This window comes from Microcaecilia unicolor, chromosome 2 (genome assembly GCF_901765095.1).
Source record: "Microcaecilia unicolor chromosome 2, aMicUni1.1, whole genome shotgun sequence".
Classification (NCBI taxonomy): Eukaryota; Metazoa; Chordata; class Amphibia; order Gymnophiona; family Siphonopidae; genus Microcaecilia; species Microcaecilia unicolor.
The window spans coordinates 451235749-451253610 of record NC_044032.1 but is presented as its reverse complement, the minus strand read 5'-3'; the positions used below and the strand labels follow the sequence as shown (position 1 = coordinate 451253610).

Below are 17862 nucleotides of genomic sequence, written 5' to 3'. Positions count from 1 at the left end.
TCTTTACCATCTGGAAAGTAAGGGGGGCTAGAGAGGGGGATAGCACTGTATTTAAGAGGGAGCAGAAGCAGCTTACGTCAGAAGGAACAGACAGAAGAAAGAGAGCTGAAGGAAGACAGACAGCAGAAGAGAAGAAGCTGAGACAGAAGCCACAAAGACAAAGAGAGCTGAGAAAGAGAAGAAGAGACTTAATGCTGATGTCCTACTATGTTTGCTGGCAAATAAAGAAGATTTCTCTCTCATTCTGGTGTGTGCTGTTTGACTCCTGAAGTACCACAGATTCTGCTAACAATAGGGGTAATTCATGCATCAATTCCTGCAACACTATAGGAGAGATTCCTTAAACAAATAAGTTTTCAGATCGGTTTTAAATATGGGTAGAGACTCCTGTGATCTTATGGATAGGGGAAGGGTGTTCCAAAGACTACGACCCAGTGGCTGCCACCTGGGGCAGATAGCTGCTGCACACCCACCCCCCCCCCCCCCCCGGGTACAGCACCGTCCATCCCCCCCAGGTGCAGCACGACATACCCCCCCCCCCCGGTGCATCACCTCTAAGCCCCCCCCCCCCCCAGGGTGGAGGAGTAGCCTAGTGGTTAGTGCAGTGGATTTGATCCTGGGGAACTGAGTTCAATTCCCACTGCAGCTCCTTGTGACTCTGGGCAAGTCACTTAACCCTCCAGTGCCCCTGGTACAAAATAAGTACCTGAATATATGTAAACCGCTTTGAATGTAGTTGCAAAAACCTCAGAAAGGTGGTATATCAAGTCCCATTTCCCTTTCCCCTTCTTATCTGCTGAGGTGCTGGGAGCAGCTGCAAGGCTATCAGTTCCGCTATCGATTCCGCTGGTTCCCTGCTCCCTCTGTCCCGGAACAGGAAGTAACAGCAGAGGGCGCAGGGAACCAGAAGAGCTGACAGCCACGCGGCTGCTTGCTGCACCCCTCCTGCAGCTTGCACCCGGGGCGGGCCGCCCCGCCCTCAGCTCGCCACCACTAGGACCCACTACACTGAAAATCTTCTTCACAATACAAACAAGCTTTATCTTTCTAAAAGTAGGGACATCAAGGAGGTTTTAATGACTGGATAAAAGGGAAAAATATTGCAGCAACTGGGTTAAAAAAAGGGGAAGATTAATGCACAAGATCTTATGGACCAAAAGCAGAATTTTATAGAAAAACCAAAACGTGAACGGCAGCCAGTTTGCCTCACGCAACGACGGGGTTATATGATCATATTTCTGCACACATCTGATAAGTTTGATAGCACGTTTTGAATGATTTGAAGATGGTGAATATCCATAGTCCTTAATCCCCGATAAAGTGCATTACAGTAATCCAGATTGCTAATTACAAAAGCATGGATAAGTGTTTCCAGTGCTGCCAGAAAAAAAAATGTCTCACGGATCTAATTTGACGGAATTTATAGAACAGATGTGATTTGTGCCTGAAAATTAAGATGATCCTCTAAAACAACACCTAGTATTTTTAACGTAGGAACAATGGGTATAAATATACCCTGAATGAGAAGTGGTAAGCATAAGTTTTGAAAGCCATGATGCAAAATCAGAAAAGCTTTACTTTTCTGAGGATTCAGGGTCATTTTATTGGCAGTTAACTATGATGAAATGAGATTAAGTTTGTCATTAAGAGCTCGAACTGCAGAAATATTAGTGGGATCAAGGGCAGTAACTATCTGAATATCGTCTGCATATACAAATGAGGTCAAGCCCTGAGACTGTATTACAGTCAGTAGTTGTGCTAGAAAAATATTACAGAGAAGAGAAGAAAGAAAAAGAACACAACATTGTAAACAGTAGTTAACTGTAAATAGATACAGTGAGTTCACAGAAAGTCATCTGTGTTCCAACCAAACCCGAGCTTCGAAGTGGGGCAGAGGAAGGTAGATGAGGCTTTGGGGGGGGGGGGGGGAGTACAGATGATAGATACAGTGAATTAGGGAATGTGTGAAAGACATAAGGAGAAAAGAAATCTGAGAAAGTAGAGAGACAAGGGATAGTAGGAGGGCTGGAAAGGGAGTGAGAGTGGGAGACTGAATGTTGAAGGGTAAAAGAATAAAACATAACTGAGTTGAAAGAAAGCGAAAAGAGAAGTGGAAAAAACAGATTAAAGGGAAGATTGTGTCAGAAAGATGTAGAGAAGGAAGGGAAGAAGATAGAAGAGACAAAAATTGAAAGGATAATCTGGAAGAGAACTTAGAAATCAATAGAAGTAAAGTGGAAAACAGACTGGAATCAACTCAATTAGAAAATTAAAATTTCCAGGCAACAATGGTTGAACATACTACACTAAGCATAGCACAGGCAGGCCTTTCCTCTCCAGAACTTTCCAACATATCAGAGGATTCATGCACTTGAGGCAACTGTACTGCCCTTTCCCTTTTTTAAAAAGGACGATAATAATATACCTTAGGCACGAATGGAAAAGCTTCTGCAAAGATCTGAAGAAATTCCAGCAAACACTTGTTAAACATGTCCAAAAGAATGATCAAATTCAATTTAGAAAAATGTATCAATCGATATGGAGAAGAGAAGCAGGGGACAAACCTACCTGACAAGGGCTTCCTTCAGCCTGGCGTTTTGCTCTTCAAGCTGTTTGACCTGGTAATTGGATGCTGCTCCATCTGAGCCTAAAGAAATCAGTGATAGGAATGATCATTTGTTATTCAGTACACATATAATAATTAGCAAACAACAAAAAGAAGTCATGTCATCAGTGAACGAAACAATCTAGAAGCTAAACTGGATTCAGTGGTGGTCATGGAGAAGTGGTACATAGAGAATTATGACTGGGATATGGTTGCACCAGGACATAACCTATAAAGAAAAGACAAAGTAGGAAGAAAGGGAGGAAAAGTGGCATTATGTATAATATTTAAGTAATTAATTGACAGGCTTTTGAAATAAGGCGGCAGCAAACTGAGTTAAGCTAGAAAAAGGCAATGGAAAATCTAATTATTTTGGTGTGATGTGCATACTCTTTCACAGGCAGAAGAAATGGATAGAGATTTAATTGAAGATTATCACAAAGTTTCTAAGAAAGGAAAGATACTACTTGCTAGATGGTTTTAATCTGCTAGATGTTGATTGGGACATCTTGGCTGCAGCGTTGTTTAAAAGCAGGAAATCCTGGTGTGGTGAAACAGGGGTTTTCAAGCCTGTGAATTGTAATATTTTCATGCTGTGTATTTCTCTTGTTTGGCTAGCAGGTGGTGTTTGTTCTGTGTTTTAAAAGCTTTTGCAAAGAAAGCTGTTTTCTTTTCAGTTTGGCCCTGTGGAAAGGCAACCTGCAGTGCCATTGGCCAGATACTTTCAAAGTTGGTTCTCTGGGATCTGATTGGCCCTGGAGTTCATATCCAGCCAGGAGATACTGGAGTTTCCCCAGTCTCACATAGAGAGTGCAGAGGGTAAACATCTCTGCCCTGAGGCCCTGTTCAAGAACTGTAAGTAGTATTTTCCTGAAACTCCCCAGGTGCTTCCCAGGAAGTGAAAAGTGTGTAGATAGTTTTAATATTGATCCTTATTCAGTTCCCTGTTATTGCTTGTTGTTTTTCCACTTGTTTTATATCGTCCACTGTTCTATTTCTGTGATAATAAACACATTAGTTTATTAGCTCTGATGTCTTGGACTATGAATCCTGGTGGTTTGTGTTTTGAGTCTGTGAGCGCTTTCTAGGAACTGTGGGACCCCTGTTAAGAATGTTTCCATTGTCAAGAGATTATCAAAAGCTAAACGAATGCTATTTGCATAGGGAGAAGAATACCCAGCAGGAAAACAAGAAGTGATAGAAGCATTGGCTGACGAGGTCTTTGGTGAGACTTGATTTAGAGTTCTCTGTACATTCAGGAGGTTGTATGTCTCTGTTAAGACTTTGCTTAGAATCCTGTACAATTCAGGAAGGTGTATATTTCTGACAAGACATCATTTAAGTCCTGTGTACAGTTCAGGAAGGTGTACGCCTCTGATGAGACCTCACTTAGAGTCCTGTGTACACTTCAGGAAAATGTACCTTCAAAAGATTATAAACCAGATGGAGTTGATTAAGAGAACAACTACTAAAATGGTCAATGGTTTTCATTATAATGCATATGGGAACAGAGTTAAAGAACTAACCATATATACTCTAGAGGAAATGGGGGAAAGGGAGATATGATAAAGGCATTTGACTACTTATTAGGAAAGGGATGGTACATAAGACCAAGAATATTATAATGCCTCTGTATCACTCCATGGTGTGACATCACCTTGAGTATTGTGTTCAATTCTGGTCGCCGTACCTCAAAAAGGATATAACAGAATTAGAAAAGTTCAAAGAAGAGTGACCAAAATGATACGCAGGATGGAACTCTTCTCATATAAGAATAGCCATACTGGGTCAGACCAATGGTCCAACAGTGGTCAAGCCAGGTCAAGAGTACCTGGCAGAAACCCAAATAGTGGCAACATTCTATGCTACCAATCCCAGGGCAAGCAGTGGCTTCCCTATTCTGTCTCAATAGCACATTATGGACTTTTCCTCAAGGCAGAGCTCTAAACTGAGGTACATTGAGCTAAGAAGGTTTTTTAATGCCGATGATCGAGTAACAGTACCTTTACAGACCGTAGCTATGTAAGCAGGTCTACTGAGGTGTTTTCCTCCTTATGCTCATCAGGTTTTGAGGCTGTAATTGTGATAAGTGTGAGGATTGTTTGAATTAGTTAAATAGATTTTGGACTCCACTTTCTTCCTTTTTTTAATTAGTGTGAACATGCACTTATATGCCAAGACAACAAATAGTGGAACAAATATAGCAGGTTCAAGATAGAAGGAATGTGGATACTGTTTTGGAAGTGTCAGCAGGATGCAGGATTCCTCTGAAGAAGCCTGGGAAGTGAAACAGGTCCCCGTTGGGATCGATCCTGCGGCTGAAGCTACTGTATGTTTTCCTGCTTTACGTTTAAGATACGAGGATATTCAACAAGCACGATAACATATGACATATAATTTAAAAAAAATACACACTGGAACAGAGAGTAAATTGCTATGAGTGAGAATTCATGTTGAAGCATTAAAATATTTCAAAGGAGGTTTTTGACTCCAGGTACATTACCTGCTTTGCAGTAGGAGCAAGAAACATACATATTGTAAAGTACATGCAGGGGTTTCAAAATAAAGTTCCCCATGCATACTTTATCCCATCACGCTATCTTCTGGCTTCTGGAAGAGGGCAGTTTTCATTGTGGGAAAATTACTTGAGTAACTGCACTTTTCATCTCTTAAATGAATATAAATGATTTGCTCTGAGTTGCTTTTACTGATTTTTTTTCTTGTTATTTCTCACCTTTATCTTCAATTTCATGTTTGACAATTTCCAAGTCCATTGTGAGCTCGTCCACTTTGTCTTTCAGGGAGTCGACTTCCTGCTGGAGGGATTCAGCCCTCTCTTCAGCCATCTCCTTGTCTAGAGTCGCCATCTCAATGGCATCAGCTGTGTCAGCCATTTCCTCCATGTAATGCTCCTTTGCTTCAAGGGCTTCTTGGGCCTCCTACAGTCAGGTATGAACCACATGTAAGTTCCCTTATCTTCCCTAGTTCATCCTCATTGCAAACAGAAACCTTTTAAGGCGGGGGTGGCTCATACACATGGTGAAAAAAATAGGAAAATAAAAACAAAGCACCTTGAGCAGATGGAATCCCTACTGAAATATGCTACCTGTCGCAAAGGATGGGATGCCCCCTCCCCAAAGTGCCCAATGCCTTCATGGGGAGCAGGGTGGACCCTTTACTCAGAACACCAGTCAGGCAGTTGTCGAAAGAAAAAAAGAAAGCACAATATTAAAAAATATATTTTGCAATCACTGGTTATGCTCAGCAAAAACAACTAACAGTTTAATTGTATAGCCTGGAACGCTAATAAAAAAAATACTGAACCCTGATTCTGTACTCTGGACCATCACGCTATTAATATAAACATTTTGCATACATAGAAACTGCCATGGCCCTGGGTGCATTGAAGAACTAGGCCATTTCCACAAAGAGCTCAGCATGGAAAAAAAATTCCAATTTTTGGTGTCATCTCAGAATAGCAACATAAACCCTCACCAGCAGCAAGGCATATTGTGAAGTAAAACACCCCCACCCCCAAACAGCCCCATCTCTCAGCCTCAAAATGCCCCAGCCCCTTAAACTACCCTCTGCAAGTGCCCCAAACTGCTCTACCCCCAAAATATTACCCTACACTGCCCAAGCAGTTAGAGCCATGCTAGAAATTATGGAAATATTTTCCGTAGCGCCGGAAATGGTGTGCACTCGAGATGGAACTATCGCCGGTGGCCGCATTGGGCCGACAGTAGTTCCGGGTTGCCACGTGGCAACCCTTTAGTAAAGGGCCCCTTAGAGTCTACTGCAAGAGGAACTGTTCTGGCATAAACAGAAGGAATTTACATGTTTAAGTGGCCAACATTTGTAAATCATGATTTTAGAAAAACACTTTTTACACATATAAAAGTTGAGAGATGCAAAGCTTGGACAGGGCTGGGTCATGAGTGTGTAATAGGTGTGCTTTGAGCAGGAACATAAATTATATGTGTATTCTTGATTTCACAGTTGGAATGCATGTATACTTTAAGAAAAGCTAGACATTGGTGTTTACATCTGCTTCCCAGCAAGTGCAAATATACAGTAAATGCTTGTTTGGACCTGGAGTTATACAATGTCCCCTTTTTTCAAGGCTCAAAATTTGCAACACATGGAAGTGTAGCTTTCTAAAATATTGCACTCACATGTGTAAATGTCGTCATCTACATGTGTAAGTAGCAAAATCAGTACCTCCATGTTTTGGTACTTATGTGCATGAGAACACAAGGGCATAAGAATTGCCATAGTGTGTCAGACCTTAGTCCATTAAGCCCAGGAAGCGGCCTATCCAGGTCACAAATACCTGGCAGGATCCCAGAGATAGGCTGTGGCTTTCCCTAGGTTTGTCTTAATAGCAGTTTGTGGACTTTACTGGAAGGCCATTGTCCAAACCTTTTCTGAACCCAACTACACTAATTTCTTTTATCACATTCTCCAGCAACAAGTTCTAGAGCTTAACTCTACGCTGAGTGAAAAAATATTTTACTCATCCCATCCCCAAGTGATGCCATTGTTTGAAGAAATAGAATTCCTTTTGGATAGGAAAGGAGAAAAAAAAAGAGCAGTATAATAGAGCTACAATGCCCTCCAGGGCACCCCACCGTACTCACATCTCCAACTTCTTTCCCATAAGTGAAGACCTATAGGAGAGATTTCTTAAACAAATAAGTTTTCTGATCGGTTTTAAATGTGGGTAGAGACTCCTGTGATCTTATGGATAGGGGAAGGGTGTTCCAAAGACTAGGACCTACTACAATGAAAATCTTCTTTATAATACACTCAAGCTTTATCTGTCTAAAAGGAGAGACATCAAAGAGGTTTTAATGACTGTTCTGTTTGTGTATGTATGTATGTATGTATGAATGTCTGTGTGTCTGTGCCATTGGCAAACACATGATTTCTAATTTGCTAGCAGATTGCATCTCCTTTACTTAATGCCCAGGCTGGACTGACTCTGGAGGGTCATGTCAAGGTTCATAATGTCAGAGCCATGGCTATATTGGTAGCCCACTTGAGGTCTACCTCTATAAACTCACGAATCCCAATACACATCTTCTTCCCACTCCCCCACCTCTACCATCCTCCCCCTTGCCTATCTTACCTACCCACATCAAATCGACAACCTCTTCATTCATTATATTACAGCTGTATCCATTCTATGTTTCGTTGTAAACTTGTTGTACTTTGTAAGCCACATTGAATCTGCTAGCGAGTGGGAAAGCGCGGGGTATAAGTGTTATAAATATAATATAATATGCTTGCATGTATGGGAATGTGGGTGTGTTTGTATGTGTATTTATAGCTGTGTTGATTTTCCTGTGTCTTTGGTTGCGAGAGGGGATGAGAGAGTAGGGCTTTTTGAATGGTGTTTAATTCCTGAATCACTATATTAACAGTGAATAAGTGTTTTTATATTGCAGTTGTCGAAACTGCTTTTCTCACAGAAATGCACTGTGACATTTTCTGAAGGGGAGGGGCTTCATTCCTTCATATGCAAAAAACTTCACTTGTATAGGGCAATATCTTCCCCCAGTTCACCTCCTCCCTTCCTGTGACTGGATCCTACCTAGAGTCTCTGTGATCAGAGGTGTCTTCCATTATCCCTACTTCCAGTACCTTCCCATTGGCTGGATCCTATCTACAGTCTCTGTCATAGTCAGCAGAATAGGGTGGGCCACAGGGGCCATGGCGCCAATAATCTTTTGACCAACACAGCATCAGCAACTAGAGAGCTTTGAGGGGCCAGAGAATAGTTTGTTTGGCCCTCTATCAAAAAATATGTTCTGCTGTCCCTGGTTTCTGCTGCTGGTTACAGTGGAAGCAGGCAGAGAAGACACACTTTCACAGAAAAATACCCGGACATATTAGCCATCCTTTGGACATTAATATAAAAATCTGCACAATTTTAAAACAAAACAAAAAACCACAAACAAAAAAACAGACAACTGTCAATCTTGACCTCCTGAATCCTGAGCTCATCTCACAGGGACCTTAAACTTTAGAAACTAGATATGTGCTTAGTTTATCAATGCCATAATGTAGTCCTGCCCATGGCAACAGATTAAAAAAAATTGGCAGTACATGTGGCAACCAATAAGAAAACTGTGCAATCCAATCAGTAGTTTTCACAGTATAATTAACAACAAAGAAAACAAAATATACATCACGGTGAATAAAAATACAGCACAATAGAGGGATGGAATAATTTGTAATCCCTGTGTCTGTATGTGTGTGTGTGTGTGCACACGTGTGATGTGCATGTGTTGTGTGGAGCTAGTTGAGTGGGTCAGAGGTAGTTTTAAGGTGTAGTTGTGAGGGGGTAGCAGTAGCTTTGGGGATTAGGGATCATTGTAGGGGTTTACATTTGGGTGGTGAGACCGTTGCAGAGGTAGGTTTGGAGGGTGGAGCAGTTTGAGAAGGTGGGGCAGAAAGAGAAGGAGTAATAAGGGTGGAGGCAGTTGGAAGGGGTGGGGTGGTTGTGGGGATAGATTTGGAGGCTAGCAGGGCGATGGCAGGGTCCTACTATGAGACAGGTGGATCATTTGTGGAGGATAGTATTGGGGTGTAGGGCAGTTTGAGGGGTGTCAGGGCAGTTGCAAAGGAGCTTTGGGCAATGGAACAATTTGTGGTTTGGTGAAGCAGTTGTGGAGAAGATGTATGGTTAGTGGGGCAGAAGCAGGGATAGGATGGAAGGGAGGCAGTTTAGGGAGCGATGGAGCAGTTGCAGAGAATAGGTTTTGGGGGCAGAGCTGTTTGTGGGGTGTTGGAGCAGTTATGGGGGTAGTTTAGAGGGTGTAGGCATTTCCCTATTGAAAATTTTACAGAATGGGATAAAACTTGGCATGGTGGAAGAAAAAAAAAACTGGAAAGATCAGTCCAAGGATTCCAGAGAAATAAGCCCAATATATTTCTAAGAGTTAATTTGCCCCTGGATGGACAGACATTGTCAACCCCTTTTTTGTAATTCCAACTTCTATAGGGTTGGAAAGAGAAGAATTCAAGCTTAAAGCAAGCTTCATTTGCTAAAGAAAGTAGGGTGGGTTATACAATAACACTCTTACCTTTTTGGCTTCCTTGAGCTGCCGTTGTAGGTCAGCCTGTTGCTCCTGAATTTTGCTTTTCCATTCTTGAAGATGCTCCAGTTGAATCTTGTATTTCTCCAATTCTTTGAGCTTGGCTTTGTCTTCATTTCTCTTAATTTTCAAGGTCTCTAGCTTCTCCTCCAGGTCCTTCACCTGCACACGCAGGCTCTCCTCCTCCTGTGGGGACCACAGACCAGGTTAGCACCCATTGTATTTGATGTACAGAATTCTAGTAGCCATATTAGTCCTGGAGAAAACTGGAATCCAAACAATTTGAGATACATTTTGAAGGAATGACAAAATGAGATATTGTAGTACCTGAACATTTTAAAATTAGCATTAATAATCATTATTATACTATGGGGCTCATTTTCAAAGCACTTAGTCTTACAAAGTTCCATAGGTTACTACTGGTCTCATTTTTGAAAGAGAAAAACAACCAAAAAGTGTCATAAAGCACCATTTGGACGGATTTCTTCTTAAAATGTCCAAATCGATATTTTCAAAACCTGTTTTGCAGACATATATCTATGCATTTTGTCTACAGTGCGTTCAAATCACAAGGGGGTGTGTTGGGGGCATTTCAAAGACAGGATATGGGCATGCCTAACACTTGGATATTTTACAGCCATAATGGAATAAAAATCAAAATGTCTAGGATGAAAACATCTAGACTTGTTTTTCAAATGAATACACCACAAAAAGTGCCCTAAATGACCAGATGACCACTGGAGAGATTCAGGGATGACCCCTCCTTACTCCCCCAGTGGTCACTGACTCCCTCCCACCCCACAAAAATGTGAATAAAAATAGTACTCAGCAGCCTCTATGACAGACTCAGAGCAGAATGCAAGTCCCTGGAGTGGTGTAGTGGTGGGTGCAGTGCACTGTAGACCGGTGGACCCAGGCTCATACCTCCCCCTACCTGTTACACTTCTGGTGGAAACTGTGAGCCCTCCAAAACTCACCAGAAACCCACTGTACCCACATACAGGTGCCCCCTTCACCCATAAAGGTTACTGTAGTGGTGTACAGTTGGGGGTAGTGGGTTTTGGCTAGGCCTTGGAGGGCTCAACAGACAAGATAATGGGGCAACAGTGAGATGAGCACTTGGGAGCATTTATATGACGTCCACGGCAGTGCTCCCTAGGGTGCCCCATTGCTCTCCTGGGATGTCTGGGGGACCAGTCTGCTAATAATGCTGGCCCCTCCTACAACCCAGTGGTTTTATTTTGTGCGTTTTTTACTTATGCGGGTTTTGTTAGAAAATGGTATAAACAGATAAATGTTCAAAGTACAAAACCTTGTTTGAAATGGTATTTTCAAAAAAAAGATACACATTTTTCTTTTTTTTCGAAAATGGGAATACTTCCTATTCAGATTTGGTACGTTTAGCTCAAAATGCCCAAAGTCCGACTTAGATGCACTATCCAAAATGTCCCTCTATGTAACTTTGTAAGTCTAAGTTTTTGGAAAATATGCCTCCACGTTAGTAGAACAGAAAAGCAAAATAAGCAAAAAAAAAATATCTAATTTTCACATCAAACAAAGAAACATTAAAAAGAATGTAGTCCAGGCCAAAACTTTAGGTTTAAAGTACAGTGGTGGAAATAAGTATTTGATCCCTTGCTGATTTTGTAAGTTTGCCCACTGACAAAGACATGAGCAGCCCATAATTGAAGGGTAGGTTATTGGTAACAGTGAGAGATAGCACATCACAAATTAAATCCGGAAAATCACATTGTGGAAAGTATATGAATTTATTTGCATTCTGCAGAGGGAAATAAGTATTTGATCCCCCACCAACCAGTAAGAGATCTGGCCCCTACAGACCAGGTAGATGCTCCAAATCAACTCGTTACCTGCATGACAGACAGCTGTCGGCAATGGTCACCTGTATGAAAGACACCTGTCCACAGACTCAGTGAATCAGTCAGACTCTAACCTCTACAAAATGGCCAAGAGCAAGGAGCTGTCTAAGGATGTCAGGGACAAGATCATACACCTGCACAAGGCTGGAATGGGCTACAAAACCATCAGTAAGACGCTGGGCGAGAAGGAGACAACTGTTGGTGCCATAGTAAGAAAATGGAAGAAGTACAAAATGACTGTCAATCGACAAAGATCTGGGGCTCCACGCAAAATCTCACCTCGTGGGGTATCCTTGATCATGAGGAAGGTTAGAAATCAGCCTACAACTACAAGGGGGGAACTTGTCAATGATCTCAAGGCAGCTGGGACCACTGTCACCACGAAAACCATTGGTAACACATTACGACATAACGGATTGCAATCCTGCAGTGCCCGCAAGGTCCCCCTGCTCCGGAAGGCACATGTGACGGCCCGTCTGAAGTTTGCCAGTGAACACCTGGATGATGCCGAGAGTGATTGGGAGAAGGTGCTGTGGTCAGATGAGACAAAAATTGAGCTCTTTGGCATGAACTCAACTCGCCGTGTTTGGAGGAAGAGAAATGCTGCCTATGACCCAAAGAACACCGTCCCCACTGTCAAGCATGGAGGTGGAAATGTTATGTTTTGGGGGTGTTTCTCTGCTAAGGGCACAGGACTACTTCACCGCATCAATGGGAGAATGGATGGGGCCATGTACCGTACAATTCTGAGTGACAACCTCCTTCCCTCCGCCAGGGCCTTAAAAATGGGTCGTGGCTGGGTCTTCCAGCACGACAATGACCCAAACATACAGCCAAGGCAACAAAGGAGTGGCTCAGGAAGAAGCACATTAGGGTCATGGAGTGGCCTAGCCAGTCACCAGACCTTAATCCCATTGAAAACTTATGGAGGGAGCTGAAGCTGCGAGTTGCCAAGCGACAGCCCAGAACTCTTAATGATTTAGAGATGATCTGCAAAGAGGAGTGGACCAAAATTCCTCCTGACATGTGTGCAAACCTCATCATCAACTACAGAAGACGTCTGACCGCTGTGCTTGCCAACAAGGGTTTTGCCACCAAGTATTAGGTCTTGTTTGCCAGAGGGATTAAATACTTATTTCCCTCTGCAGAATGCAAATAAATTCATATACTTTCCACAATGTGATTTTCCGGATTTAATTTGTGATGTGCTATCTCTCACTGTTACCAATAACCTACCCTTCAATTATGGGCTGCTCATGTCTTTGTCAGTGGGCAAACTTACAAAATCAGCAAGGGATCAAATACTTATTTCCACCACTGTAGGTCTGGTCACATCACAGAAAACATTAATTCTCTGTTCACAAAAAGAACATTCTTCTTAGCAAAATACAATTTCAAAATAGCTTGCTTTTGTGATTCTATATGAAAAGTAATTAATAAATTAGCACGAGTCTCAATATTGTATTGGGAAGATTCTAGAAACACATATATATCCAAAATAGATAGAGCAATATTATTCATAATCCGTTCTACAACATGAATTAGCCTAGTTCCTTTAAGACTATAATAAATATTATCCATACTTGAACTTTTAAGTCCTCAGATGTTACATTAACATAAGAACATAAGAACAGCCATACTGGGCCAGACCAATGGTCCATCTAGCCTAGTATCCTGTTTCCAATAGTGGCCAATCCAGGTCACAAGTACCTGGCAGAAACTCAAACGGCAGCTACGTTCCATTCTACCAAACTCAGGGCAAGCAGTGGCTTCCCCATATCTATGTCAATAGTGGACTATGGACTTTTCCTCCAGGAGCTTGGCCAAACCTTTTTTAAACCCAGATACGTTAACTACTGCTAACACATCCTACAGCAGCAAGTTCTAGAGCTTAACTATTCTTTCCATGAAAAAATATTTCCTTCTATTTGTTTTAAAAGTATTTCCGTTTAATTTCATTGAGTGACCCCCAGTCTTTATACTTTTTGAAAGAGTGAAAAATCAGTTCACTTCTACCTGTTGTACACCACTCAGGATTTTGTAGACCACAATCATATCCCCCCTATGCCGTCTCTTTTCCAAGCTGAAGAGCCCTAACCTCTTTAGCTTTTCCTCATATGGGAGGAGTCCCATCTTCTTTATCATTTTGGTCCCTCTTCTTTGATCCTCTTCTAATTCCGCTATATCTTTTTTGAGATATGGCGAACAGAATTGAACACAATACTCAAGGTGAGACTGCACCATGGAGCGATACAGAGGCATTATAATATTCTTGGTCTTATTTTGCATCCCTTTCCTAATAATTCCTAGCATCCTGTTGGCTTTTTTAGCCGCCGCACCCTGACACCTTTCAGACACTGACTTCCTGTTCATATTTGCCTCACCCCATATTCTTTTTTTAAGCAAACATTTATTTGCCTCTTTGCAAGCTTTTCACCCTTGCTCCTGTTGTCTTTTCAGTTTTTTGCTGTTGCTAATTACACATGCAATTTCTCTTTGTGTATTATTGAACTTTTGTGTGATACTTTTATCAAAAATGTTCAAATAAATACAAGATACAAAAAAGTAATATTTCCTTAATGGAATTGAGTGAAACATAGAAGATATGTCTGAATACCCTGTAGTTTATGTGCACTGGTGCTGACAAGGTATCGTAGGCATGTGATATGGGATAGCTAGATTACAGCCAAACACTATCAATGTAGAGCACTGATTCTCAACCAGAACAACACACTAGTGTGTCATAAGAATCCAGAAGTTGTGTTGTGGGATGGTGGCAGCAGCCGAAAACACAAAGGCAGGAGATGTAGCTGCACAAGGCCCAGCAATCTGCCTTAATTTGTTCTCAGCTGCACTCCTTCCTGAGTACTTAATGTGGCTTTGGGCTAATATTCTATGACAGCTTTGGTGCGCCCTGAAGCTGTTATAGAATTGGCGCTAGGAGTACCCCACCTACATCTTGGTGTCAATTTATAGAATTTCAGCCCCCCCCCCCCCCATTTTTTATCTCCATAACAGGACAGGGGCCACATGTATATTTTCAGTGGGAAAATATTGTCAGCTACATTAAAAATCTATTAACTTGCATCTCAACAATATATAACACGTCTGATCTGATAAGTTATTTATTTATTTATTTAGATTTAGCTCACACCTGTTTTAGTAGTATCTCCAAATAAGATAGAAAAATGTAGGCAGATAAAGACCATATGGCCCATCCAGTCTGCCCCATCCATACCATCTACTCTCCCTATCACTCTCATAGAGATCCTATGAACTTGTCCCAAGGTCTCTTGAATTCAGATACTGTTTTTGTCTCCACCACTCCCACCGGGAGGCCATTCCATAAATTCACCACTCTTTCCATGAAGAAGTATTTCCTCAGGTTACTTCTGAGTCTATCCCCTTTCACCTTCATCCTATGCCCCCTCGTTCCTGAGCTTCCTTTCAATTGAAAGAGACTCGGTTCCTGTGCATTTATGCCACACAGGTATTTAAATATCTCTATCATATCTCCCTTTTCCCGTCTTTCTTCCAAAGAATACATATTGAGATCTTTAAGTCTGTCCCTATACTCTTTATGGTGAAGGTGTGGCCTCCAGAATTGTATACCATATTCTAAATATGGTCTCACCAGAGTCTTATACAAGGGCATCATCACCACCTTTTTCCTACTGGCCATTCCTCTCTCAATGCACTCAAGCATCCTTCTATCTTTCAGCGTCACCTTTTCTACCTGTTTGACCACTTCATAATCACATCTAAGTCCTGCTCCTCTTTCGTGCACAAAAGTTCTTCACCCCCTAAACTGTACCGTTCCCTTGGATTTTTGCAGCTTAAATGCATGACTCTGCTTTTTTTTTAAGCATTAAATCTAAGTTGCCAAATTCCAGACCATTCCTCTAGCTTTGCTAAGTCTTTCCTCATGTTATCCACACCATCATGGGTGCTACCCTACTGCAGATTTTGGTATCATCTGCAAAGCGGCAAACCTTACTGGACAGCCCTTCAGCAGAATCGCTTACAAAAATGTTTTAAAAAACCAGCCTAAGAACCGATCCTTGCATAACACCACTGGTAACATCCTTTTCCTCATAATGAGCTCCATTTACCACTACCCTCTGACGCCTTCCACTCAACCAGTTCAACATTCAGGTACACTACCTAAAAACTCTTTCATGAACATGATCAAGAAGTCAGTGGATATCCATAAAAGTTTTCCTTGAGACAAATAAGAAAAAAAGACAGACTTAAATATATTCTCCCAAACACCAAATAGTACATCCGCTCCTTACCTTACTGGGTATAGGACCAGGGAGAGGAGCTACAGGTGATGTCAAGGCAGAGGACGGAGAAGGAATGATTGGAGCAGCTAAAGGAGTCTGAGCAGGTGTGCTGGGCTCACTGCTGCTGATTTCGCCACATGATGCAGAAGCAGACCCAGAAGCTCCCGCTGTCCCACTGGAGGCTGCAGAGCTAGATGGTCGTGCAGGCTACAAAGCAAGATTTTAAGAGAGAGAGATCAGGCATTCAGTTGACTTTTTAAAACACTTATTTTTAAGCCTAGACTTCACCATGGCCATTGAGAGCTACCCTTTTACTGCTATTGTTCAACCTGCATTTAGTTAGCAAATAAGGGAAGATTAAACCATCCCAATGGGAATAGTGCCAAATGAATGCGTAAGGATGAAATCTAGCTATTAAAGTATAGAACTATCACAAAATCTTCAGAAATGTGAGCTGAAATCCCTGCTCTGCCATGGACTCTTTGATGTTGGGTATGTCACTTGACAGACTGAAACTCAGGAAAGTAAACTGCAAATGTAATAATAGTCATAATACTGTCCTTCACCTCAGAACATAAGGAGCCAACTTTTCAAAATTATTGGGGGTGTTAAACCCAACAGAGTTGTTCAATATTGGAGGTGCTCAAGCACCCAGAGCACCGGCTGCTATGACCAGGCCATTTAAAAAGGCAACATGTATAGGCAGGTGTTGCTGACATACTAGCCACAGTGTTATTATTATTATTATTAGCATTTGTATAGCGCTACCAGACGCACGCAGCGCTGAACACCTGACACAAGGAGACAGTCCCTGCTCAAAAGAGCTTACCATTTTAAACTGCCCTGAAATTCAATTTGGATGAAAATAACAATGCAAAATGAAATCAACATTAAAGGTTTTGTAGCTGGCCCTCCACTTGTTGGGGTACAATCCCCTACTGCATCACATCAAAGAGAGATTCTTCTGGACCAAGGACCCAGAACACTCCCTACCTTATACTCAAAGGAAAGAACATATTGGTGTCTCACTATACTTTGGTTATTTAAAAAGCAGACAATGGAACTCACTTAATTCTGAGGAAAATAAAACTGCTACCACTTACATGCATCTCTTCCTATATTATTTAAGAATGAACTCAAAGCATTAAAATTCAGGACTTAGAAAAATTTACAGTCGAGAAATCACATTGAGTTTGAATGCGACCAACCAGATTGTGTGTTCAAAAACTCAGTTCACAGACCCTGTATAGCTCCAGGGCCATTGATAGACAAAGCTGGGCCCAAGGCAAACAATCTTCAGGGCCCCGACTTCACACCACCGCATGCCCCCCCCCCCCCGCTGCTTGTCCCCCCCCCCCCCCCCCCCCACTGCCACAGCCACCCCCTCCCGCAGCAGCAAACGAGAATGTTCTACCAGCTATAGGTTCTTCTTCCTGCTGTGTCCTGCCTTCTGTGAAGTAACTTCCTGTTTCTGCAAAGGCAGGATGTGCCAGAAAGAAGGACCTATGGCTGGCAGAGCAGTCTCTTTTGATCGCTGGCGCTGGGCCCTCTTTGGAGGACAGGTGCAGCGAATCTTGCCCCCCTGCCCCCCACTTTGGCGGCCCTGTATAGCTCACCCTCCTAACTCCCCCCCATACACCTCTGATATTCAAGTAAGTAGACTGGGCCCTACTTTGACTCATGTATTATTACATTAGCAACTTCTTTACAATATATATGAAAGTAATCACTCCTTTTCTGACTCACAGGGTTGTTCTCATGAACTATCTGCATAGGTTAAAGAACTCACTGCCAATCCCTCACCTTCATGCCAGAGTAAGAGGAAAAAGCCAAAAATGCTTGCTCACACTGCATCATTTAAATATGCTCTAAAAGGAGACATTAGGTCTTAGATGATAATTTTCTTACCATTAATCCTTCCCACTATTCCAGAACCTGTGGGATAGTTGTGTCCATCGACCAAGCAGGTGGAAATAGAGAACTGAAAA

At 42.1% G+C, this 17862-nt stretch overlaps 1 protein-coding gene across 1 annotated transcript in view; it reads right to left on the bottom strand.

Annotated features, from left to right (window-relative positions):
- LOC115462551 (dynactin subunit 1-like) overlaps positions 1-17862 on the bottom strand; it is a 277665-nt gene that overhangs the window by 113771 nt on the left and 146032 nt on the right. The window contains exons 8-11 of the mRNA XM_030192544.1: positions 15884-16081; positions 9697-9894; positions 5340-5544; positions 2569-2647 (exon numbers count right to left, since the gene is read on the bottom strand). Of these exons, the coding sequence (XP_030048404.1) occupies positions 2569-2647; positions 5340-5544; positions 9697-9894; positions 15884-16081 (680 nt within the window). The remainder of the gene's footprint in view (positions 1-2568; positions 2648-5339; positions 5545-9696; positions 9895-15883; positions 16082-17862) is intronic.